The sequence below is a fragment of the Sardina pilchardus genome, chromosome 1 (genome assembly GCF_963854185.1).
Source record: "Sardina pilchardus chromosome 1, fSarPil1.1, whole genome shotgun sequence".
Lineage (NCBI taxonomy): Eukaryota > Metazoa > Chordata > Actinopteri > Clupeiformes > Clupeidae > Sardina > Sardina pilchardus.
In genome coordinates, this window is record NC_084994.1 from 9,611,224 (window position 1) to 9,636,755 (window position 25,532).

Genomic DNA, 25,532 nt, shown 5'->3' on the forward strand with positions numbered 1-25,532 from the left:
GTCCTATACACCCTTCACTGTCCTATACACTCTTCACTGCCCCCCCCCCCCCCCAAGAAAGAAGTGCAACAATCTTGTAAACAAAGGTTTTTGATGCAGCAATTGCCTCAACTCAACATACACTTCAATGCAAGATTACATTTACACTTATTCATTTAGGAGACATTTTTCATCCAAAGCGACTTACGTCAGTTGTATTACAAGGGCCACTGTCGATTGTAATTTCGTGCCTGGGTTTTAGGAGCTGACGCTAATTTATTCTTCTTAGCCAGACAGACCTGCAGAATAAATCTCAAATTTACCAAAGGGTCACATATTCCCTGGCTAGCAGCACATATCATTTGTCAGATACTCATTAAAGAGGAACTATGCAGGATTGGCGATTTCATCTCTGGTTTCGGTTTCGTTTTTCCTTTTCGCTCGTTTTATGCTTGCATTTTCTCTGCAGAGCTTCCCCAACAGCTTTAGTGTGTATATTTATACATGTATAGGCTATATTTAAATATATAAATTGCAAGCGTGGTTCTTCGTCTCAGACTTCCAGATGTAAACAAGGAGCGATCGTCTCCTGCAGGAAGTTGCATAGGGTCTCTTTAATGGAAAGTTGCTTCTTGTTATTTTATTTTTTATTAATTTAAAAAAAAAGAAAATAAACTCACTACCAACTTTGACATTTCTATTTGTCTTTATTTTGTTTCTCTGACTACAGGCAATAGAAAACTGGATGGGATCATCTGTGTTCTGCTAGCAACATGGACCTCGGACTTCCATTTAGTTCTGTCTGTGCTGAAACACAACAGGTGGACCTGAGAGTGATGGTGAAAGAAGAAGATATAAAAGAGGAGGAATATGATCACATGATTTCATGTCCAGATGAAGAAGAAAAGCCCTTTGCAGAGTTTAAATCTGAAACAGACACCACAGAGTCACCAAGGTCTACTTACAAAGAAATACTACAGACCACAGTGAAGACTGAAGTGAAGAAAGAGGAAGAAGAGGAGGAGGAAGATGGAGAGGAGGAGGAAGAAGAAGAAGAAGAAGAAGAAGAAGAGGAGGAGGAGGAGCAGCATGAACATCTGCTGGAAAGTAAGTCCTCTCACATAGAGCTAAATAATCTGATGTGTAGCAATGCATTTGTGTGACTCTAGAGGGCGCTGTTGTATTGAATCACTCACATGCACAACAAGATATTACCCACATAACGGGAGCTCATACACAGTCAACAGAGAGGCACGTTTTAGAATAGAGACGTTGATGTTGACTATTAGAGGCTGACAATGACGACGGGTTTGGTGCTTCTTTCATTCATATCACTCCGCAAGCCTTGTCTGCTCTCTAGTGGATTTCATTGAAAGTGAAAGCAGACGTGTTGATGAATGTTTGATGCAAGTTCGATGTGTGTGGTGAACTATTTGTTTCTTAGCAGAAGCCATGAAATGGTAAAGGTCAAATTATTTATTTAAAAAGACACAATTTATGGAGTTGTTGGGTTTTTTTGTTGGCTTTACCACGCATTCGCGTCCAGTTTGATGTGTCTGGATTTTCCGATAATGACCGCAATCTCGTGATGATGACTGACTTTTAATTTCTGTGCGCGTAAACTAGGCTACTGTGCTTCAAGTTAGTTAGCTGTGATAGACTAGTCTACTGGTTTTCATCGTAACCACAAAGCCTGTCTACCTTAGGTCTACTAAATTGTTTAGCTAACACCTTGTCATTTTGTGTTTGTCCAGCCGTTCACCTCCGTGCGCCCCATGTCATTCAAAACATATTTTGGGATAGCCATCTCACTATGAGAAAACGTATGACGATAGTGCCAAGGGATTGGCACTTTGGCACTTTTGCTTGGCATCAGTCTTGCACATAATATTGAGCTGAAGCAATTTTGGCATTTAAAGATGTCATGCATATTTGTATTCGTTCGTCTCCAGTTTATATCAGAAAGTTTACAAGTCAAGGTGCCACATCTGTCGAAGACACGTCACGAATCGTGGAACGTCATCAATGAAGCCAGTTGACACAGGAGCCAGTTGACGTGTAACACCGGCACCTGAGCTGAGCCTGATTGACAGTCTAAATTCCTGTGTACGTCCCTGCATATTCTTACACGCACTGGAGAGAAGCCTCATACATGTGTTCAGTGTGGAAAACGTTTTTCAATAACGTCTAGTGCTCCGAGTCTCGCGAGTGAGGATTTCCAGGGTAGATATACAGTGGGGCTCAAAAGTATGGTATAATGTACTGTTAAATATAAGGCTTCTCCCCATTCATCTATCAAATGAATCCCAACCCTGAACACATACTGAACATTTGATAAAATCTGAACCAACCCAAAACATCTGATTATTTTTGAACTACTGGGCCCTGATGTTGCAGCCTATAATCAAATGCCCTTCCTGTTCACTGACCCTCTCTGTCTTGTTATCTGTAATGATTATCCACGATATTCCGGAGCCAACAATGGGGGTCGCCATGACACTGAAAACGGTTATCATTTCCGACGAAGTTGCATTGTATCTATTTTAACGTGACGGTTGACAGTGCTTAACATATCATAACGCATATAAAAGTAAACTTTTCTATTTTATATCGGTTATATATGATGTACTATATCCATGCTGAGGGCAGAATTGTAAACATTTCGAAACAAATCTAAGTTGAAGCATATTCTAGTTACCTACCGAGAACGCACATGTTAACAGAATGAACGGAAGTTGAAAACGGTATCGGAATGATACATATTTTCGGGTTAAGGAATAAGGTGGATACTTTTGCATTTATATTCTATTTGAAGTTAATTATTTCCTCATCAACATTTAATTGCTGAATGTGGAGCATATGTTTATATTCTAAGTCTCTATGGTAACTCTTCATTCTAATTCTAAGTCTCTATGGTAACTCTTCCAGGTGTATCTGAACATCCACATACAAGGCAACAGAAGATCCACGGACAGAATGATGAACTCAACCTGCAACATGAAGGAAGGCTGCACCACTGCACCGTCTGCAGGAAGAACTTCACGGCCCTGACAGAACTCGAACAACACCAGCAAACACACTCCGTTATGGTGAATCAAAAGAGGTCTCGCAAAAAGCCAAGTAGATATTCTCAGTGTGAAAAAGCCTCCTCAGTAATTAAGCGCCACAAGCCTCATGAATGCACTCAGTGTGGAAAAGGTTTTTCACACAGCTCAAGCCTTTCACGCCACATGCTTGTACACAAAGGAGAGAACTATCGTAAAAGACACAGACACACTGGAGAGAGGCATCATATATGTGTCCAGTGTGGAAAATCATTTTCAAAAAATTCAAATCTGAAAGTCCACATGCTTATACACACTGGAGAGAAGCCTCATAAATGTGTCCAGTGTGGAATATCATTTCGAGCGTTCCAAGATCTTCAACGCCACGTGCTTATACATACCGGAGAGAGGCCTCATATATGTGTCCAGTGTGGAAAAACATTTTCAAGAAGTTCAAATCTGAAAGTCCACATGTTAGTACACACTGTAGAGAAGCCTCAAAAATGTGTCCAGTGTGGAAAAGGATTTAGGTCAGCCCAGCGTCTTCAATGCCATATGCTTTCAAATCACGATGAGATCATATGTTGTCATATATGTGCCCATTGTGGAAAATCTTATAGTACGTCCCAAGATTTACAAAGCCACATGCTTATACACACTGGAGATAAGCCTCACAAATGTGTCCAGTGTGGAAAAGCTTTTTCAGCAACGTCTAGTCTTAAACGTCATATGCTATTTCACACTGAAGGGAAGCCCCATAAATGTGTCCAGTGTGGAAAAGCATTTACACTAATTTCAAATCTTAAATGGCACATGCAAATACACACTGGAGAGAAGCCTCATAAATGTGTCCAGTGTGGAAAAGCATTTCTGCACTCTTCAAAGCTTGAAAGCCACATGCTTACCCACACTGGAGAGAAGCCTCATAAATGTGTGCAGTGTGGAAAGTGTTTTTCAGCAATGTCTAGTCTTAAAGTCCATATGCTACGACACACTGGAGTGAAGCCCCATAAATGTCTCCAGTGTGGAAAAACATTCACACTCATGGCAGCTCTTAAAGTTCACATACTAAGGCACAGTGAAATAAAGACTTATGTATGTGCCTACTGTGGAAAAGCTTTTAGACAAAGTTCAAATCTTAAAACCCACATGTTTATGCACACTAGAGAGAAGCCTCATGAATGTGCCCAGTGTGGAAAAGCATTTCCACACCCGTCAAGGCTTAAAAAACACATGCTTACTCATATTGAAAAGAGTCCTCTTGAATGTGCTCAGTGTGGAAAAGCATTACTGACCCCTTCAAAGCTTAAAAAACACATGCGTATACACGCTGAAAAGAAGTGTAAATGTGACCAGTGTCAAATATCTTTTTCAGCAATATCTAGTCTTAGACGTCATATGCTACTTCACACTGAAGGGAAGCCCCATAAATGTAACCAGTGTGGAAAAGCATTTACACTAGTTTCTAATCTTAATTGGCACATGCGAATACACACTGGAGAGAAGCCCCATAAATGTGTCCAGTGTGGAAAAGCATTTCTGCACCATTCGGCGCTTCGCACCCACATGCTGAGTCACACGGGAGAGAAGCCTCATGAATGTGCTCAGTGTGGGAAAAAGTTCTCGGTGATGTCCAGTCTTAGACGCCACATGATGCTACACACTGGAGAGAAGGGTCATGAATGTGTCCAGTGTGGAAAAGCATTTCCGTCCCCTTCAAAGCTTAAACGCCACATGCTAACACACACCGGAGAGAAGCCTCATAAATGTCTTCATTGTGGAAAAGGTTTTTCAGAAATGTCTAGTCTTAGACGCCACATGCTTACTTACACTGGAGAGAAGCCCCATAAATGTGTCCAGTGTGACAAAGCATTTGTGCACCCTTCAAAGCTTAAAATCCATATGCGTACTCACACTGGAGAGAGGCCTCATAAATGTGTTCAGTGTGGAAAAGGTTTCTCAATAACGTCTAGTCTTAAAACCCACATGCTGACTCACACTGGAGAGAAGCCTCATAAATGTGTTCAGTGTGGAAAACGTTCTTCAACATTGTCTAGTCATAAATCCCATATGCTGACTCACACTGGAGAGAAGCCTCATAAATGTGTCCAGTGTGGAAAATGTTTTTCAGCAACATCTAGTCTTAAAATCCATATTCTAATTCACACTGGAGAGAAGCCTCATAAATGTGTCCAGTGTGGAAAATGTTTTACAGCATTGGCTAATCTTAAACAGCATATGCGATTACATAATCGACACTCATGAATGTGCCTATCCAAGAACCTTATACCACATGGTGACAAACTGATAACTTCAAAAGTTCTGACTTTTTATAAATGTGTCCAGTGTGGAAAAGCTTTCACAGAAACGGCAAGTCTTAAAATCGACATACTAATGCTTTTATTTGTTATTACTGTTTGATTTTGTTTGCGTAAAGCACATTCAATGACCCCTGTGTGTGAAATGCGTTAAATAAATAAACTCGACTTGACTCCTCTCCTCCTCTTGGTGGTTCTTGCTTGCTTCTCATCGGACTCTCTTCTCTCTTACTCACTCCTTTCTCCTCTCTTACACACTCACTCCTTTCTCCTCTATTCTACACACACACTCCTTTCTCCTCTATTCTACACACACTCACTCCTTTCTCCTCTCTTACACACTCATTCCTCTCTTCTCTATTCTACACACACACTCCTTTCTCCTTTATTCTACACACTCACTCCTTTCTCCTCTATTCTACACACACTCCTTTCTCCTTTATTCTACACACACTCACTCCTTTCTCCTCTATTCTACACACACACTCCTTTCTCCTCTATTCTACACACACTCACTCCTTTCTCCTCTATTCTACACACACTCACTCCTTTCTCCTCTATTCTACACACTCACTCCTTTCTCCTCTATTCTACACACACTCTCCTTTCTCCTCTCTTATACACACTCACTCCTTTCTCCTCTATTCTACACACACTCACTCCTTTCTCCTCTATTCTACACACCCACTCCTTTCTCCTCTATTCTACACACCCACTCCTTTCTCCTCTATTCTACACACACTCACTCCTTAATCCTCTATTCTACACACACACTCCTTTCTTCTCTCTTCTACACTCACTTCTTATGTGATGCTTGTTTTATGTGGTTAATTTGCCATCTAATTTAATCTGGGTTAAGTTTACTGTGTTCAACTGGCATCTAACTTACTTTCTAAAACGGATAGTTCCGGTCCTTGATTGTGATTGGCTGAATCGTGTTCGATGCCGTTGTAAATATCACGATAAACTCACACCTTGACCGCATTTCGTTCTATAGTAATGCGCTACCACAAAACTAGCACAACCGTTATAGTGGCTGCGTCTTGTTGTTGCATGGCAACCATTCATATGGAGGGAATATATTTATTGGCGGAAGAAAGATTATCTATGAATACATTGTTACATTGTTGTTGCCGTGCCTTTGTTTCATTAAATCTTGCTAGATCGACGTAGTAACCGTTTTAGAAAAGCAATAAGCCACTCGAGTCCGTGTGTTATACTGTATAATCGAACAGCTAAGGGGGTTTTAGTCACTCCATTCTCCTCTCTTCTACACACTCACTCCTTATTTGATGCTTGTTTTATCTAATTTAATCTGGGTTAAGTTTACTATCAACTATCTACCGTACTGTAGTTTACTTGTCTATGGTTTTACTTTGTTTGATTCAATCAATTACATGGAATATAATTTCCTGTTTAATAAATGTGCAATTCTTTCACCGTATATCATCCCTCAGTCTCTCTCACACCCACTATGTATTTGTATTGTTTTCATCTTTTCATTTTTAGAGGGGGCACAAGATTTAGTTTTCTCTGCTCAACAGCTTGAATATCATACAGCCCTTATTACATAGCGTTAGACACAGTTAGCATTTCATCCCCATGTTAAAGGGGCACTATTTGTTTTCTCAGCTCAACTACTTGAATATCGTGGTACCAGGCCATTGAAGACTGTAATCTATTATTGAGGGGGCACAAGACTGTTTTCTCAGCTCAACCCCCCCATACTACATAGGACGTGTAACACAAATGATATTTTCTCGTTGTGAGACTCATCCAAACATTTTGTTTTCAGGTTAAAGTAATGAACATAAAAATATAGTATTACACATAGCTAATCTCTAATCACATACCGGTATCGGTAAAGGTTTTATGTTATAGGGTTAGCGGGACTTTTATTTTGGAAACAACACTAACTTTTAGCCGCCTTTGCTAACACTTGGATATCCGGTATGAACATTCTATTTTCGCTACAATCACGGTGCACTCAAGTCGCGACAGGACATCTCACGTGTAGTCTACCACAGGGAACGAGAACACTCATAGATGTTGGTTCAACATGTTGCGGAGACAAACACCAAATCAGCAGACCAAATTTGATGCAGCAACGAAATTGCCGGACGAAGGTATGTGTTCTGTCGTAAACAATAGTCGGGAGCTAAACATCCCAGGTAACTTCGGAAATTATCGCTGATCTCAACACATGCATTCAGACTTTACTTCGAGACTTCAGCAGTTTCTTCCGAAAGTCATGGGTGTGCGTGTGCCAATAACCTCGCCGCCGAGTTTCCTCTCAAAGGGGCACTATTATGCTTTTTCGTTTTTTCCTTGTCCTATTGTGGATTACATAGCTTTTTGTGTAGGCTATGTAAATGGTCGGCAAAGAGACAATAGCAAAAGTAGCCTAACCACTATGGGGGAGTAAATGAATAGCCTACCGCAGACAGACATTGGCCCTTTCCGAAACGTGCCCCTAAACCCTAGCCCTACACACTTCCACTTCGTTTGCGCGTTCACGCGAGGGTCCGCCACTCTGGAGTTTCGGATGCGCTTGAAGGGAGAAGGAATTTGACGTCATAGCCTATCTCATAGCCTATTCGTTTTCATAGGAATTATGAAGGCAATATTAAATCGCCAATTAAGGTGTTCTGGACACCTCTGTGTATTAGGATACATCCCTCTTCTCTCCTTTCATTACTATGAGTGAGGAGTTGCATTTTATGCTTTATTTAACATCAAATTATAAAAGTGCAGTAAATGCGACCTGCACATGTGTTTAAATATTACAGCCTACTTCTGTACGATCTTGCACATTTTACTGAGTACCAAACTAAACATGAGTTGTTACAATGTAACTTAAATCACGCTTAGGAGTTGCATTTTATGCTTTATTTAACATCAAATTATAAAAGTGCTGTAAATGCGACCTGCACATGTGTTTAAATATTACAGCCTACTTCTGTGCGATCTTGTACATTTTACTGAGTACCAAACTAAACATGAGTTGTTACAATGTAACAAAATATTACAACCTACTTCTGTGCGATCTTGTACATTTTACTGAGTACCAAACTAAACATGAGTTGTTACAATGTAACTTAAATCACGCTTTTGATGCTGACTTGCTCCTGGAGGCGTGGCATTAACTCCATTTTGAATGGAATATTTGAACGGAATAGAAAGGCTATATTTTACTTCTTGTATTCAAAAAGAAGCAGAAATTCCTAATACCTTGAAATTGAAAAGGATGGCAAATACATGAGTTATGTACTTGAAATTATGTTTTAACCATTAATCTAAAATAGGCCTTTCATTAGTTGGTGGCTGTGAAGTTCTCAAAGGGCATTTGAATATCTTCATACGTGTACTTATCCAAGGAGTACTGCCGTCCTGTCCTGGTAGTGGCTGCGGCTGGTACAGCACACAGCACATGAATTCAATTCCATTCAAATAGCTACCAGAGTTAATGCCTTGTAGAAGTAGCAAAATGCTACTGTTTCGCCAGAGGGGGGTGCCAAACTTCACTTTTTTTTATTGTAAATGTTTATTCTGGTGTTACCAAAACACCTGTAACAACATGCATTTATTCTGTGAACGGGGCTTGGTACAATATTAGAACTTTACACACTACATGTCCATACTTTTCTATTTCCACATAGATTTTCATGATCCTACTACCTACCCCACATAGCTTTTCAGCTGCATGAAAATGACACAAAAATACAAACATGCCTTGTTTTATCCTTATTATTGTCAAATTCATTTGTTTTGGAGACTTCACATTTTGGGACAACATTAACAAAGGACTATATTTCTATAGAAAAGACTCATTGATGGCAGGTGTGTCCCAATAAAAAAGTTTTGAGACCCTCAATATCACTTTTCTTTGCATGTTTTTTCAGAAACAGGGACTTCTATACAATCAATTAGACTGTGATACAAACTTTTAATCATTGAATGTTACTGAGAACATGCTTGTCTTCCATTCTGAAAAGTTTGGTCAGGCTAGGTATAATACCTTTTAAGATATGAATGTCCAAACATGGCCTCCAAGATAAGGCCTTTCAGAAAATGTAAAAAACGAAGGGCAAAAAGTTTGTGTAAACAACAGAATTGAACAAAAATATTTTACAGGTTTTAGTTATGGAACCTAAACATTGTGTAGACAAACTTTGAAGAAAATCGGAGTCGGTGCTGCAACCATTTTCCTGGATTTTGTCTGATTTGACACGGAATGACCCTGTTGTGAAATGGTTGGAAATTGAATTGATTAACACATCACAAACTGTTCTTGAGTGTTGGTAGCCTATTTGTGTCCTCGGAACAAAATCTGGCTGCATATAGGCTCTAGGTAAGGTAAAACCAACGACCGAAATGCAGTAACGTTATCCCGTTATTTTGAAAGCTAAATGTTGACAGGTATGGGCTAGAGGTAGAGGAGTGTGGCGATGACATCATCAAAACGCAGGTATGCGTCTTCCCCCGTCCAAACGAACGCTAGAGGGCTGCGTTTTCGAACTTATGCACTCTGGGACCCGGTTTCAGATAGATTCGTTTTAGGGCTATGCGTTTGCAGGATTCATTTGGACGATCGGCCAAAACGATGCAAAACAGCTGCGTTTAACACAAAACACGTCTCCGTTAGGACATGGCCTTAGACTCCAGAGGGGTTAATGGTGAATTATAGACTAGGATTTTGGGGAGGGGCCTGGGGTGGCCAATCGAATCTCAAGGGTGGCCTGTGCCACCTGCAGCCACCCCTTTGGCTTTCCCCCCTGATGTTCAATCTCAGAAGATTGAGCTCTGTCTAGTGATAGCCAAGCTAAGCAGTAGTGTTCATTTTGTCACCTATTTTGAATTTAGTCTTAGTCACGTGACGAAATGTCCTTTTTAGTCTTAGTCATAGGCTATTTAGTCATTCAAATATCATTTTTGTCAGTCTAGTTTTAGTCGACTAAAAGTCTCATCATTTTAGTCTAGTTTTAGTCAAAAGAAAACTTAAGGGTTACGTAGAAAAAACAAAAAGTCCTCCGCGCTCCTGGGTAACTCTGGTGCGTCAACGGGAGAGGACAACTTAGTAGAGAAAAAAGTGGTTCACCGGAGCAACTCAGAAGTTAAGATTTTTAAATATTTATTTAAGGTGCCAACATCAAGAGACTAACGTTTCGACGTTGTGTTACGTCTTCATCAGAGTCTAGAATGGTAGGCATGGGTAGATACTTTAATTAGTTCAACAGGGACACCTGACAGGGGTGGTGCCTCAATTAACCTATGACAACCATAGACGTAGGCTACACTCAAAGCCATCAAAGTTCAAAAAGGTATGCCTAGACATACCAAGTGATACAAAAACAATCATAAATGCACATCAGGAAAATGGACATGGAAAGATAAGAGAAAATAAACATAGTTGCAAACACATTTCATATAGTCTAAGCTAGCACGTCTTTAGGATCAATACAAAAGTTAATTATATCAATACAAAAAGAAGAAAACTGTACATGGGCCTACAAAAAGCATGACAAATTCAATTCCTCATTTAGGCCATGAGGCTCTAATGTGTTGAGAGTGGATATCCAGAAAGCCTCTCTACATAAAAGTTTTTTAATGATGTCGCCCCCTCTGGGGGGAGTGGTGACTCTTTCAATACCCCAAAATTTTAATGAGGCTGGAGATCCATGGTTGGCTTCTATATAATGCCTTGCCATGGCATAAGTAATATTTTTGGTACGAATTGCTGTTTTATGTTCTGATATTCTCAATTTTAACTGACGTTTTGTCTGCCCAATGTATACCAACCCACAGGGGCATTTTAATAGATAAACAACATGTGTGCTATTACAATTTATGAAAGCATTGATGGAATAGCTTTTGCCCGTCCGAGGATGTGAGAATTCTTTTGAGTTGGTAGAGTTGGAACACTGGGCACAGTTGCCGCATTTATAGAAGCCTAACGGTGGATTAGAAAGCCAGGTGGTGGGGGGTAAAGATTTCAAATCTGAATGAACCAAACGATCTCGAATATTGCGAGCACGTTTAAAAGCAAATCTAGGTGGTTCAGCACAAATATCTTTCAAAGCCGGGTCGCTTTGAAGGATGTGCCAATGTTTTTTAATGATATGTTTAATTCTGCCCGCTGTTGGCGAATAGCGAGTAGAAAAACAAAGTCTAGAATTTGAGTTACGTTTATTTGTTTTGCTTAATAGGGAAAAGCGATCCATACTAGACGCCTTCTTCCAAGCCTTTTCAATATTTTCTTGCGCATATCCCCGTTGAGAGAATCGCTGCGCCAAATCAGACGCTTTGGACATAAAATCTTTGGTGGAGCTACAATTTCGCCGATGGTCCCTACGTCACAACCAGAAGAAACCGTAATCAACATTTCGGACCTCGAGCTCTCTGATGAGGAGAGATCAGTGCTGCAAAAAGGACTGTCCTTTGCTCCTTCCAATCATCATGATCCTTTTCCCCTCAAAGTAGATTGCTTCAAGTTCTTTAGAACGCTCCATCTCAAACACTTCTTTTCTAAACCTAATGTTCTATCCAACAGCGATACTGTCTCTAAAAATTATAATGCCACTAATGTTACTGCTTTAAGAGAGGTGACTCCATTTAAGAAGAAGTCAAGATTCCTACCTTCTTCAAACCTGAACCCTACAATTGTGACTTTTAGTCAGATAGTTGAGCAAGACTTGGAGAAGCTGAGCCGGTCAACTATTTCGATAAGTAAGAACATGACTAAGCCTGAAATAAAAGCTTTACGTAATTTGGAATCAAGACAAGATATCATTATTCGCCCTGCTGATAAGGGGGGCGCGGTTGTCGTAATGAGTTTGGATAAGTATGAATGTAGTATTTTAAAAATGTTGGAAGATGACAAACAATATAAGTCTTTACCCTCTAATCCTACTGATGACATAAAGACTAAGATTGATGAATTTATTGACACATCTTTTAAAAATGGGTGGGTAACAGCCAAAGAAAAAGCTTTCCTAGTGAAAGACCACCCTATTTGTCCAGTTTTTTATGGCTTGCCTAAAATCCACAAACGCCTAATTGATCCACCTCTGCGCCCGATTGTGTCCAGTATAGACAGCCTTACCGAATCCCTCTCTCAGTTTGTTGATTTCTTTTTGAGAAAATATGTACATAGCCTACCATCTTATCTTGGTGATACTACTGATATGTTAAATGTTACCAATAACTGGAAATGTGAACAAGGTGATCTCTTAGCCTCTTTAGACGTACAAAGCCTCTACACTTGTATTCCTCATCACATCGGTGTGGAGGCTATGACCCATTATCTTAAACAACGCCCTGCAGACATTCTACCTCCCTCTGAATTTTTGATTAACCTAATCGAGATAATTCTTTCTTACAACTTCTTTAAATATTCAGGTAAGTACTTTCTACAACTACAGGGAACGGCGATGGGCAGCGCATTCGCGCCATCATATGCCTGCTTGGTAATGGGCCTGTGGGAGGATAAATTCATACATAACAGCTCGAATCCTTTCTATTCTAAAATTGCGCTGTGGCGTCGGTATATTGATGATGTTTTTTTAATATGGAAAGGCACAACTGATGAACTTAGAGATTTTCTGGTCTATGCCAATTCCAGCACAGACTACCTTTCCTTTACCATGGAGCATGACGCTCATTCGATTGATTTTCTAGATTTGACTATTTTAAAAGACGAGAACAATACACTTCAAACGACTATTTATCGCAAACCGTTGAGCAGAAACACTTTGCTCCAAGCAGACAGCAATCACCCTTCACATCTGATCAACAACATTCCGATTGGCCAATTTCTTAGAGTGAGGCGAAATTGTAGCTCCACCAAAGATTTTATGTCCAAAGCGTCTGATTTGGCGCAGCGATTCTCTCAACGGGGATATGCGCAAGAAAATATTGAAAAGGCTTGGAAGAAGGCGTCTAGTATGGATCGCTTTTCCCTATTAAGCAAAACAAATAAACGTAACTCAAATTCTAGACTTTGTTTTTCTACTCGCTATTCGCCAACAGCGGGCAGAATTAAACATATCATTAAAAAACATTGGCACATCCTTCAAAGCGACCCGGCTTTGAAAGATATTTGTGCTGAACCACCTAGATTTGCTTTTAAACGTGCTCGCAATATTCGAGATCGTTTGGTTCATTCAGATTTGAAATCTTTACCCCCCACCACCTGGCTTTCTAATCCACCGTTAGGCTTCTATAAATGCGGCAACTGTGCCCAGTGTTCCAACTCTACCAACTCAAAAGAATTCTCACATCCTCGGACGGGCAAAAGCTATTCCATCAATGCTTTCATAAATTGTAATAGCACACATGTTGTTTATCTATTAAAATGCCCCTGTGGGTTGGTATACATTGGGCAGACAAAACGTCAGTTAAAATTGAGAATATCAGAACATAAAACAGCAATTCGTACCAAAAATATTACTTATGCCATGGCAAGGCATTATATAGAAGCCAACCATGGATCTCCAGCCTCATTAAAATTTTGGGGTATTGAAAGAGTCACCACTCCCCCCAGAGGGGGCGACATCATTAAAAAACTTTTATGTAGAGAGGCTTTCTGGATATCCACTCTCAACACATTAGAGCCTCATGGCCTAAATGAGGAATTGAATTTGTCATGCTTTTTGTAGGCCCATGTACAGTTTTCTTCTTTTTGTATTGATATAATTAACTTTTGTATTGATCCTAAAGACGTGCTAGCTTAGACTATATGAAATGTGTTTGCAACAATGTTTATTTTCTCTTATCTTTCCATGTCCATTTTCCTGATGTGCATTTATGATTGTTTTTGTATCACTTGGTATGTCTAGGCATACCTTTTTGAACTTTGATGGCTTTGAGTGTAGCCTACGTCTATGGTTGTCATAGGTTAATTGAGGCACCACCCCTGTCAGGTGTCCCTGTTGAACTAATTAAAGTATCTACCCATGCCTACCATTCTAGACTCTGATGAAGACGTAACACAACGTCGAAACGTTAGTCTCTTGATGTTGGCACCTTAAATAAATATTTAAAAATCTTAACTTCTGAGTTGCTCCGGTGAACCACTTTTTTCAAAACTTAAGGGTTCTTAGTCAAGTTTTTGTTTGTAAAATTACTTCTGAATTTTGTGAAATTACTTCTGAATAGGCTGCTGTTGTGGCCCCTGATGTTTAATCTAAAAAAATTGAGCTCTGTCTAGTGATAGCCAGGCTAAGCATCCCAAACAATTTGCCAACGAATCCTTCATGGAAAGCTTTCTACTAATTAAAAAAAAAGGAAACCTGACAGACTTTTCTGTTTTTCTTTACTTTGTTTCTCTGACTACAGGTAATTGAAAGCTCTTGACGGGATCATCTGTGTTCTGCTAGCAACATGGACCTCGGACTTCCACTTACCGCTGGCTGTGCTGAAACACACCAGGTGGACCTGAGTGTGATGGTGAAAGAAGAAGATATAAAAGAGGAGGAATATGATCACATGATTACATGTCCAGATGAAGAAGAAAAACCGTTTGCAGAGCTTCACTGTAAAACTGAAAAAGACGTCACAGAGTCACCAAGGTCTACTTACAGTGAAACACTACAGACAACAGTGAAGACTGAAGTGAAAGAAGAAGAAGAAGAGGAGGAGGAAGATGGAGAGGAGGAGGAGGAAGAAGAAGAAGAAGAAGAAGAGTATGAACATCTGCTGGAAAGTAAGTCCTCTCACATAGAGCTGATTAAAGTGGTGTGTAGCAATGCATTTGTGTGACATTAGAGGGCGATGTTGCACTCACGTCAGTGGCAGTGCGGTGTTGTACTACCCAGAAAAATCTAAACCCTGGTAATCCAGAAAAATTAAGGGGGGAATTCTCCCGTGCGTGTAAGGGTGCGTCAGTCCAAAAAAACGCGTAACTACGCAAATTCTGCCCTTCGCGTAAATCTGTCATTTACATGCGATAGGTGGAACAACCCCAAAATATTGGCGTTTCTTCTATACAACTCTTGAACGCATTCTTCACCATTTTTTCATATTAAACTACGTTATTCCCTTAACTAAGACGAGTTGATACATACCTCTCGCGTTTCAATGCGTGCACTCACTGGCTCTGGCGCGCGGCGCAACTTTGATAGCATTTAGCTAGCCCAATGCATTCATTAGGATCCAAACGGAGATGAAGTTAGAAGCGACCAAACACCTCCATGTTTTCCCTTACAAATGCACCACGTTTTATTTTGTCTCACCATACTTGGTCGTGACTACTCATGTAACTGTATTTTAATAGGGAAAACATGGAGGTATGTATCAACTCATCTTCATAAAGGGAATAACATAGTTTAATATGAAAAAACGGTGAAGTGTTCCTTTAAGATCAATATTCAAAAGATGTTTTTACATTCCTCTTTTTAGTCAACTTTAGCAAGGGGCCAAATATTTTTAACAGCGCTGTAGCCGCAACTTCATGATTATGTGTACTTTCAGACAACACAACAGCCTAGTAGTTATGTCACCTTGACATTAAATTGACATAAGGTAGGCTTCAAAGATTTTACGGCTAGATCAGCTAATTTGTTTAATAAAACATGTTCATTCATAAAGAAACAAGGACCCAATATGCCGACAAACATCTTTAAAGGCATGGCAGAAAGATTATATTGATGAAAAGGTTTAAGTCTCCATTTAGGCCAGTGATTCCCAACCGGGGGTACGCGTACCCCTAGTGGTACTGGTACACAAGCACACTGCAGGGGGTATGTGAAAATTTGGAGGTGACAAACTCGACGTGATTAGCCTGTCAAATATGATACAGTAATTTCCCCCATATAAGCCGCATTGTGTATAAGTCGCAGGATAGTGTTTTATGCAAGTTAAAAGAAACAAAACTATATTAAAACCATATTAACTGCCCCCCTGTATTAACCTCAAAGCTGAAGAAATTTTGCAAAATCAATGTATTAGTCGCGGCTAATAGTCAGGAAATTACGGTACTGCGTGATTAGATTCTCAATAAGGAGACAACAGTCTGAGGCACAACCGTGGGTTCATTTCTGCGGACCCACTGCAGACAGCCGACGCATTCAAGGAAGTTCCCCTGTTGAATAACACCATGTCCCGTCGGATAAACAATATGATACGCCAACAAAATGAACAGCCAGCCGAATGAAATGATAGATATGAGTGGAGAAGCGCAGCTTTTGTCCTTTGTGCGTTACAAAGATGTATCGGACATGAAGTTATATTACCTATATATAGCAAAGATTATACGTTTATTATTTTGATTTCATATTTATTTATTTATTTTATTATGTTACTTCTTTGTAAAGCAACACTTTTTTTTTTATTGAGTGATTTGAGTTAAAGTTGAGAACCACTGTTGTAATGTGTAAGTCATAATTAGTGATTACACTTTTGCATTTAAATTCTATTTAAAGTTCATTATTTCCTCATCAATATTTAATTGCTGAATGTTGAACACATGTCTGTCATTCTAAGTCTCTATGGTAACTCATCATTCTAATTCTAAGTCTCTATGGTAACTCTTCCAGGTGTATCTGAACACCCACATATCATGCATCAGAAGATCCATGAACTCCACCTGCAACATGAAGGAAGTCTCTACCACTGCACAGTCTGCAGGAAGAGCTTCACGGCCCTGAGAGAACTTGAGAAACACCAGCAAACACACTCAATTTGGGTGAATGAAAAGGAGAAGTCTCGCACAAAGTCACATAAATATTCACATTGTGAACAAGCATTTACAACACCCTCACCAGTCAACCACAACATGCTATGCACACATACAGGAGAGAGGCCTCATACATGTTCTCAGTGTGGAAAATGTTTTTCACACAGGTCAAGCCTTTCACGCCACAGGCTTGTACACAAAGCGGAGAAGTCTCCTATAAGACCCACGCTAGTACACACTGGAGAGAAGTCTCCTATGAGACCCACGCTAGTACACACTGGAGAGAGGCCTAATGAATGTGTCCAGTGTGGAAAAGCATTTAGAACGTCCCAAGATCTTCAACGCCACATGTTTACACATAGCAATGAGAATCCTCATGAATGTGTCCAGTGTGGAAAAGCATTTAGAACGTCCCAGGTTTTAAAAAGGCACATGCGTATACACACTGGAGAGAAGTCTCATATATGTGTCCAGTGTGGAACAGCCTTTACACAAAGCTCAAAGCTTCAAGACCACATGTTAATACACACCGGAGAGAGGAGTCATCAATGTGTCCAGTGTGGGAAAGCCTTTAGAACGTCCCAAGTTTTACAAAGCCACATGCTTACACACACTGGAGAGAAGCCTTATAAATGTGTCGTCTGTGGAAAATCATATCGAAGATTCCAACATCTTAAAGACCACATGCTTACACATAACGGAGAGAGCCCTCATAAATGTGTCCAGTGTGGAAAATCATTTAGAACGTCCCAAGTTTTACAAAGACATATGCTTATACACACTGGAGAGAAGCTTCATATATGTGTCCACTGTGGGAAAGCCTTTTCACAAAGCTCACATCTTGGAGTCCACATGTTAATACACACCGGAGAGAAGCCTCATGAATGTGTTCATTGTGGAAAATCATTTAGAACGTCCCAAGCTTTACAAAGCCATATGCTTATACACACTGAAGGGAAGCCCCATAAATGTATCCATTGTGGAAAAGCATTTTCACAAAATTCAGCTCTTAAAGTCCACGTGTTAATACACACTGGAGAGAAGCCTCATAAATGTGTCCAGTGTGGAAAATCATTTAGAACATTCCAACATCTTCAACGCCACATGCTTACACATAACAATGACAAGCCTCATAACTGTGTCCAGTGTGGAAAAGGTTTTGCACACATTTCAACTCTTAAAGTCCACAGGCTAATACACGCTGGGGAGAAGCCTCATAAATGTGTCCAGTGTGGGAAATCATTTAGAAAATCCAAAGAGCTTCAACGCCACATGCTTACACATAACGATGAGAAGACTCATATATGTGACCAGTGTGGAAAAGGTTTTGCACAAATTTCAACTCTTAAACGCCACATGCTAATACACACTGGAGAGAAGTCTCATAAATGTGTCCAGTGTGGAAAATCATTTTCAAGAAGTGGAAATCTTAAAGTCCACATGTTAGTACACACTGGAGAGAAGCCTCATAAATGTGTCCAGTGTGGAAAAGGTTTTGCACACATTTCAACTCTTAAAGTCCACAGGCTAATACACACTGGAGGGAGGCATCACAGATGTGTCCAGTGCGGAAAATCATTTAGAACGTCCCAAGATTTACAATGCCACATGCTTATACATAACGATGAGAAGCCTCATAAATGTGTCCAATGTGGAAAATCATTTCAAACATCCCAACATCTTCAACGCCACATGCTTACACATAAGGGCCCAATCCCAATGTCAGCCCTAAAGACTAGAACTAAGGACTCACAGACTTAATTGATTTCAGGTGCTAAGTGAGTGAGTGTGTGAGGCCACATGGGCTCAGATAGGTATTTTGGGATTGGGACAGCACTTCACGAGATCACATGTACCTTGGCGATGTTTACTAACAAAGACGTTGCTAACATTTGCACCATGCACGTGTGTCGTGCGTGCTGTTGTTTACCTTGATTTCCAGACACTTTGAACTGTGGGTAATTCCCTTAGGTTAAGTCTGCACCGATGCAGACTCACGGAAAGGGCTCGGTAAGTGTCTACTCAAACCCTCCCGCCCGTTGTAATTCGACATTGGGACAGCCCTAAGCACTTACGAATTTCGCGAGAACGCGCACCAAAGTCTGTGAGTTCGTGAGTCCGGACATTGGGATTGGGCCAAGGAGTCTCATATATGTGCCCGATGTGGAAAAGGTTTTACACACATTTCAAATCTTAAAGACCACATTAGAATACATACCGGAGAGAAGCCTCATAAATGTGTCCAGTGTGGAAAGTCATTTTCACAAAGTTCACATCTTAAAGTCCACATGTTAGTACACACTGGAGAGAAGCCGCATAAATGTGCCCAATGTGGAAAATCATTTAGAACGTCCCAAATTCTTCAGCGCCACATGCTTACACATAACGATGAGAAGCCTCATATGTGCCCAGTGTGGAAAAGGTTTTGCTCAAATTTCAACTCTTAAACGCCACATGGTAATACACACTGGAGAGAAGCCTCATAAATGTGTTCAGTGTGGATGTTTTTTTTTTTTTTTTTTCAGCAATGTCTAGTTTTAAACAGCATAATACTACATACTGGACACTCATGAATGTGCCCATCCAATAACCTTATATACCACATGGTGACACAAACTGATAACTTCATAAGTTATGACTTCTCATCAATGTATCCAGTGTGGAAAAGTTTTCACAGAAACTGCAAGCCAATCCACATACTAATGCACACTGGAAATATGAATAGACTGATCGAGATGTTGGGAGGCTTGTCATTATGTTATTATAATGTGAACAGACTGATCGAGATGTTGGGAGGCTTGTTTTCCCTCTTCTTTTATTTGCTTTTATTTGTTATTACTGTTTGCTTTTGTTTGTGTAAAGCACATTCAATGACCTCTATGTATGAAATGCGTTAAATAAATAAACTTGACTTGACTACTCTCCTCTTCTTGGTGCTCCTTGCTTGCTTCTCATCGGACTCTCTTCTCTCTTACTCACTCCTTTCTCCTCTCTTATACACACACTCCTTTCTCCTCTATTCTACACACTCACTCCTTTCTCCTCTATTCTACACACACACTCCTTTCTCCTCTATTCTACACACACACTCCTTTCTCCTCTATTCTACACACTCACTCCTTTCTCTATTCTACACACACACTCCGTTCTCCTCTATTCTACACACTCACTCCTTTCTCCTCTCTTCTCTCTTACTCACTCCTCACTCCTTACTCCTCTATTCTACACACTCACTCCTTACTCCTCTATTCTACACACACACACACTCCTTTCTCCTCTTCCACTCACTCACTCCTTTCTCCTCTATTCTACACACTCACTCCTTTCTCCTCTATTCTACACACTCACTCCTTACTCCTCTATTCTACACACACATTCCTTTCTCCCCTCTTCTCTCTTACTCACTCCTCACTCCTTACTCCTCTATTCTACACACTCACTCCTTTCTCCTCTCTTATATACACACACTCCTTTCTCCTCTTCTACTCACTCCTTATTCCTCTATTATACACACACTCCTTACTCCTCTATTCTACACACTCACTCCTTTCTCCTCTATTCTACACACTCACTCCGTTCTCCTCTTCTACTCACTCCTTACTCCTCTCTTACTCACTCCTCACTCCTTTCTCCTCTATTCTACACACTCACTCGTTTCTCCTCTATTCTACACACACACTCCTTTCTCCTCTATTCTACACACTCACTCCTTTCTCCTCTATTCTACACACACACTCCTTTCTCCTCTATTCAACACACACTCACTCCTTTATCCTCTTCTACACACTCACTCCTTTCTCCTCTATTCTACACACACACACTCCTTTCTCCTCTCTTATACACACACTCCTTTCTCCTCTTCTACTCACTCCTTATTCCTCTATTCTACACACACTCCTTACTCCTCTATTCTACACACACTCACTCCTTTCTCCTCTATTCTACACACTCACTCCTTTCTCCTCTATTCAACACACACTCACCTTATTCTCCTCTATTCTACACACTCACTCCTTGATGCTTGTTTTATGTGGTTTATTCATCTAATTTAATCTGGATTAAGTTTACTATCAACTGGTATCTACCGTACTGTAGTTTACTTGTCTATATGGTTTTACTTTGTTTGATTCAATTGATTACATGGAATATAATTTCCTGTTTAATAAATGTGCAATTCTTTCGCCTTATAGCCCTCCCATTCTCTCTCACACCCACTATGTATTTGTATTGTTTTCATCTGTTTATTTTTAGAGGGGGCACAAGATTTAGTTTTCTCTGCTCAACAGCTTGAATATTACACAGGTGTTGTTGTATGGCTTTAGACACAGTTAGCATTTCATCCCCATGTTAAAGGGGCACAACTAGGCTACTTGAATATCATGGTATCAGGTCATTGTATAAGGTAAAGTAGGTGCATGCACATCCCACCTCAATGGGGCCAGGTGCAGGACACAAACAAATGTAGTAGTGATAAAAGAAAGTGAGTAAATGTCCGCACACTGGTGACTCCAAAAAACGACTAGGTTTATTAAAAACACAATGCAACGTTTCACACAGGGTCTTCTTCAGGCATGACAATGTACAGGTGCCTAATGTATAATCAAGTATCAGGTCATTGAAGTCTATGGCATTAGATGTGGTTGGCAATGCACATGATGATGCCCGTATGCCACCCAGACAATTCAAGCAACATATTCAAGTATATAGCTGTACATTTTCAGAATGCTGATGTTGCGGGGATGTCATTTCACCCCCATTTTGAGGAGGCACAAGAATGTTTTCTCAGCTCAACCTCTCCATGACATATTATGTTACACAAATCATGCATTTTTTTGTATCATGTATTAAGATGTGTTACTCATGCAAACATTTTATTTTCATGTAAAAGTAAAGAACAAAAATATGGTATTACAAATATGCTCATAATATCAATGAAGGTTATAAGGTTAGCCGGACTTTTATTTTGAAAACAATACTAACTTTTAGCCGCCTTTGCTAACTCTTGGATATATCCATAGACAGGATATATCCGGTATGATCATTCTAGTTTCGCTACAATCACAGTGCTTTCAAGTCGCGAGGAGGACATCTCATCAAAGGAATTTTAAGGCATAAGTGTCTCTGATCTCACGTGTAGTCTACCACAGGGAACGCGAACGTTCATAGATGTTGGTTCAAGATGCTGCGGAGATAAACACCAAATCAGCAGACCTAATTTGATGCAGCAACGAACTTGCCGGACGAAGGTATGTGTTGTGTTGTGCCGTAAATAGTCGGGAGCTAGTTAGCCAAACATCCCAGGTAGCCTAACTTCGGAAAGGATCGCTGATCTCAACACAGCAGTATAGCATTCAGAATTTACTTAAAGCTCAGCAGTTTCTGCCGAAAGACATGGGTGAGCCAATAACCTCGCCGCAGAGTTTCCCCCAAAATGTGTTTCCCCCCCATCAACAGTGCAGTTACGTGCCAGTGAAGCACCCGATTTGGTTCCCCCTGAATTCATGTTTCCTTAACGCCACTGAAGTGTTTGCGTTGTGGCTAAGGCTGGGACAGAGAATGTCTAATAAGGGGAGAAGGACCACTAGCGAAATACTTCCGCATGGTACTGCAACTAGAGGGCGATCGCGAGCAAGTGATGAATGAATGGGTGGCAATGGAGCTGAACCCCCCAGTACCACATTTGTCTTTATATAATTTTTTCTCCTGAAATTGCATTAATGCATGCGATGCAGGATAACTTGACTTGACAATCAGCAGACCAATGCAATTTTTAATATGTGTTGTTATTCCTAAAAACCCTTTCAAAGTTTTCATGTCACGTGACACAAGCGAACCACTTTACGGCCATAGACCTAAAAGAAGGTTCAGCTTCACGACGGTCGTAATCGGTCGCAATTGTCGCGAGCATCCATGAGCTACATGCTAGCATGTTACAGGGAAAACGGCCCATCCTATGAAAAGCAGAAAGGACATGAGTGACTTTTTATTTCATTTCCAGTGGAAAACCTATACTCAGGTAGCTACTATGACAATGTACATTAAGAAATGAAGTTGTCAACTGTGAAGAAAACGAGCGTTAGCCGCATAGCTCCATAGACCACAATTCATTTATCACTTGCTCGGCAGCACCCCTAGCGGAATTTCAACAGATTGCAGGAACAATCCGGTACAATGGAGTTAATAGGAAGTGGACCGGCTCTCCCTAAAGGGGCTCTGGCTGGGATTATACTTGTTGCCATTTACTTCCTGTGTCATAGTTGCTGTGTCATGCAAAGTGCGCTGTGCCATGCCGCCATCTAGTGGTTAAGGAATATTTCACACCCATTATTATGATATTAAAAGCTGCGCTGTTGAAAATTGCCACAAAGTCGTTTGGGTGATCCATGTGATAAATTGTGTTTTTCTTTTCATACTTGTTACTTTATGAATGGTGGTGTATTATTTAGGTACCATTTTGAATGTCATTACACTGATACACTGGCCCAAAAACGCAATAGCTTTTTTTATTTATTAATTCTGAAACTAGACACTCTAACTCACCTTATGTGTGATTTTTGGAAGTCTCATGAAGAGAACTGAAGTAGATGACGATCGAAGACTCATGAAATCTCACTATCCGGACGTTTTATCTGGACATTATATAACAACGTGGCATTTGATTGATATTGCCGCATGAATTGTGTCGAATCAGGCACGTCAAGTCAATACAAGGTCTTTTCGTAATTTTGTGGGTTCGTCACAAGGTGGCAGTCTCAACAATGGGATAGTCTATCCAGTGTTTGTTATAGATCAGTGGGACCAAGCATCGAGGATCTAGGAGAGCATTTGAGAATCAGTCCGGGAGTAGCCTAGGCAATGGAAGAGCCTTGCTGCATTACCTGTAGCGTGTTAGAGAGATCGAACTGTTCATTGACATAGGGCGCTTTAAATACTAGGGCTGTCAATCGATTAAAATGTTTCATCTAATTAATTACATACTCTGTGATTAATTAATCTAAATTAATCGCATATAGAATGTAATCGCAAAATCGCAATGTCAACACTATTTCTTTGCAGTAATGTGGTACTTAAGAGTTGACGAACTCCGGTGATATGCAAATTCTGTGCTGCAGACATTGCAGAGGACTTTGTTTTAAGTAAATGTTCCAATCACATTAAACTGGCTTCATGTCAACGTGAACTTGAGATTTTTACCGGGAGGAGACGGCCCCTTGTCCCGAACAGTCCTGCTGCAGTTTGCCTGACGTGACTTGCGGGAGACATCGCAAATTTTGTGTGCAATAAAAATAACTTTCATTACTCATTAAAATGAGCATGATCACTGACTAAATAAATTGCTATGATTATGATTGAATGTGGGTGCACCTAAATAAAAAAAATAAAAAGCTAGGTGCACCAGTGCAACCAATACAAAAAGTTAGTCTGGAGCCCTGAATTAAAAAAAGAAAGGAAACCTGACATAGACTTTTCTGTTTGTCTTTATTTTGTTTTTCTGACTACAGGAAATTGGAAAATTTGGACGGGATCATCTTTGTTCTGCTAGCAACATGGACCATGGACTTCCATTTAGTTCCGGCTGTGCTGAAACACACCAATTCGGCATGAGAGTGATTGTGAAAGAAGAAGATGTAAAAGAGGAGGAATATGATCACATGATTTCATGTCCAGATGAAGAAGAAAAACCGTTTGCAGAGCTTCACTCTAAAACTGAAACAGACGTCACAGAGTCACCAAGGTCTACATACAGTGAAATACTACAGACAACTGTGAAGACTGAAGTGAAAGAAGAAGAAGAAGAGGAGGAAGAAGATGGAGAGGAGGAGGAGGAGGAAGAAGAAGAAGAAGAAGAAGAAGAAGAGCATGAACATCTGCTGGAAAGTAAGTCCTCTCACATACGAGCTAAATAGTCTGGTGTGTAGCAATGCATTTTTGTGACTCTAGAGGGCACAGTTTCACTCAGGTTAGTGGCAATGCTGTTTTATACTAGCCAGGAAAATCCAGACCCTGGTAATCTAGAAAGATTCAGAAATGTCTAATAACGACAGGTTTGGTGCTACTTTCACTCGTAATGCTATCACTCTGCAAGTAACCTTGTCTGTTCTGTAGTGGATTTCATTGAAAGTGAAAGTAGACGGGTTGATCTCCTGCGTTCTGAAGAATGTTTGACACAAGTTCAATATGTGTGCAGAAGCTATTTGTTTCTTAGCAGAAGCCATTAAACGGAAAGGTGAAATTATTTATTTAAAAAGACATCATTGATGAAGTTTGAGATGCTGATATTGACTTTTAATTTCTGCGCGTGTAAACTAGTCTAGGCTACTGTGCTTGAAGCTGTGGACCTTAGGTACTAAATAGTTTAGTTAACACCTTGTTATTTCGCGTTTGTCCAGCCGTTCACCTGTGCGCCCTATGTCATTCAAAACATACTTTGGGATAGCCATCTCACTATGATAAAACGTATGATGATTGTGCTAAGAGATTAACACTTGGTAAACATCAGTCTTGCACATAATATTG

General features: G+C 40.2%; 2 protein-coding genes across 5 annotated transcripts in view; both read left to right on the forward strand.

Moving 5' to 3' along the window:
• Positions 1 to 25,532, forward strand: part of LOC134087299 (gastrula zinc finger protein XlCGF57.1-like) — a 38,279-nt gene that overhangs the window by 3,590 nt on the left and 9,157 nt on the right. For 2 of the 4 annotated variants that reach the window (XM_062540912.1, XM_062540827.1), the window contains exons 1-2: positions 22,073 to 22,261; positions 24,518 to 24,893. In XM_062540912.1, the coding sequence (XP_062396896.1) occupies positions 22,235 to 22,261; positions 24,518 to 24,893 (403 nt within the window). In that variant the 5' untranslated portion in view covers positions 22,073 to 22,234. Of the gene's footprint in view, positions 1 to 709; positions 1,087 to 2,907; positions 5,520 to 22,072; positions 22,262 to 24,517; positions 24,894 to 25,532 lie in introns of those variants that run through there. The other 2 variants (XM_062540754.1, XM_062540991.1) reach the window with 2 other exon arrangements.
• Positions 16,899 to 19,930, forward strand: LOC134058297 (zinc finger protein 99-like). The gene has a single exon (XM_062517937.1). The coding sequence runs from the start codon at positions 16,899 to 16,901 to the stop codon at positions 18,774 to 18,776; it is 1,878 nt and encodes a 625-aa protein (XP_062373921.1). The 3' UTR covers positions 18,777 to 19,930.

What these genes read in the sequence shown, in the direction of transcription:
- LOC134058297 (XM_062517937.1), top strand. Translation starts at nt 16,899, where the DNA reads ATGCATCAGAAGATCCATGAACTCCACCTGCAACATGAAGGAAGTCTC.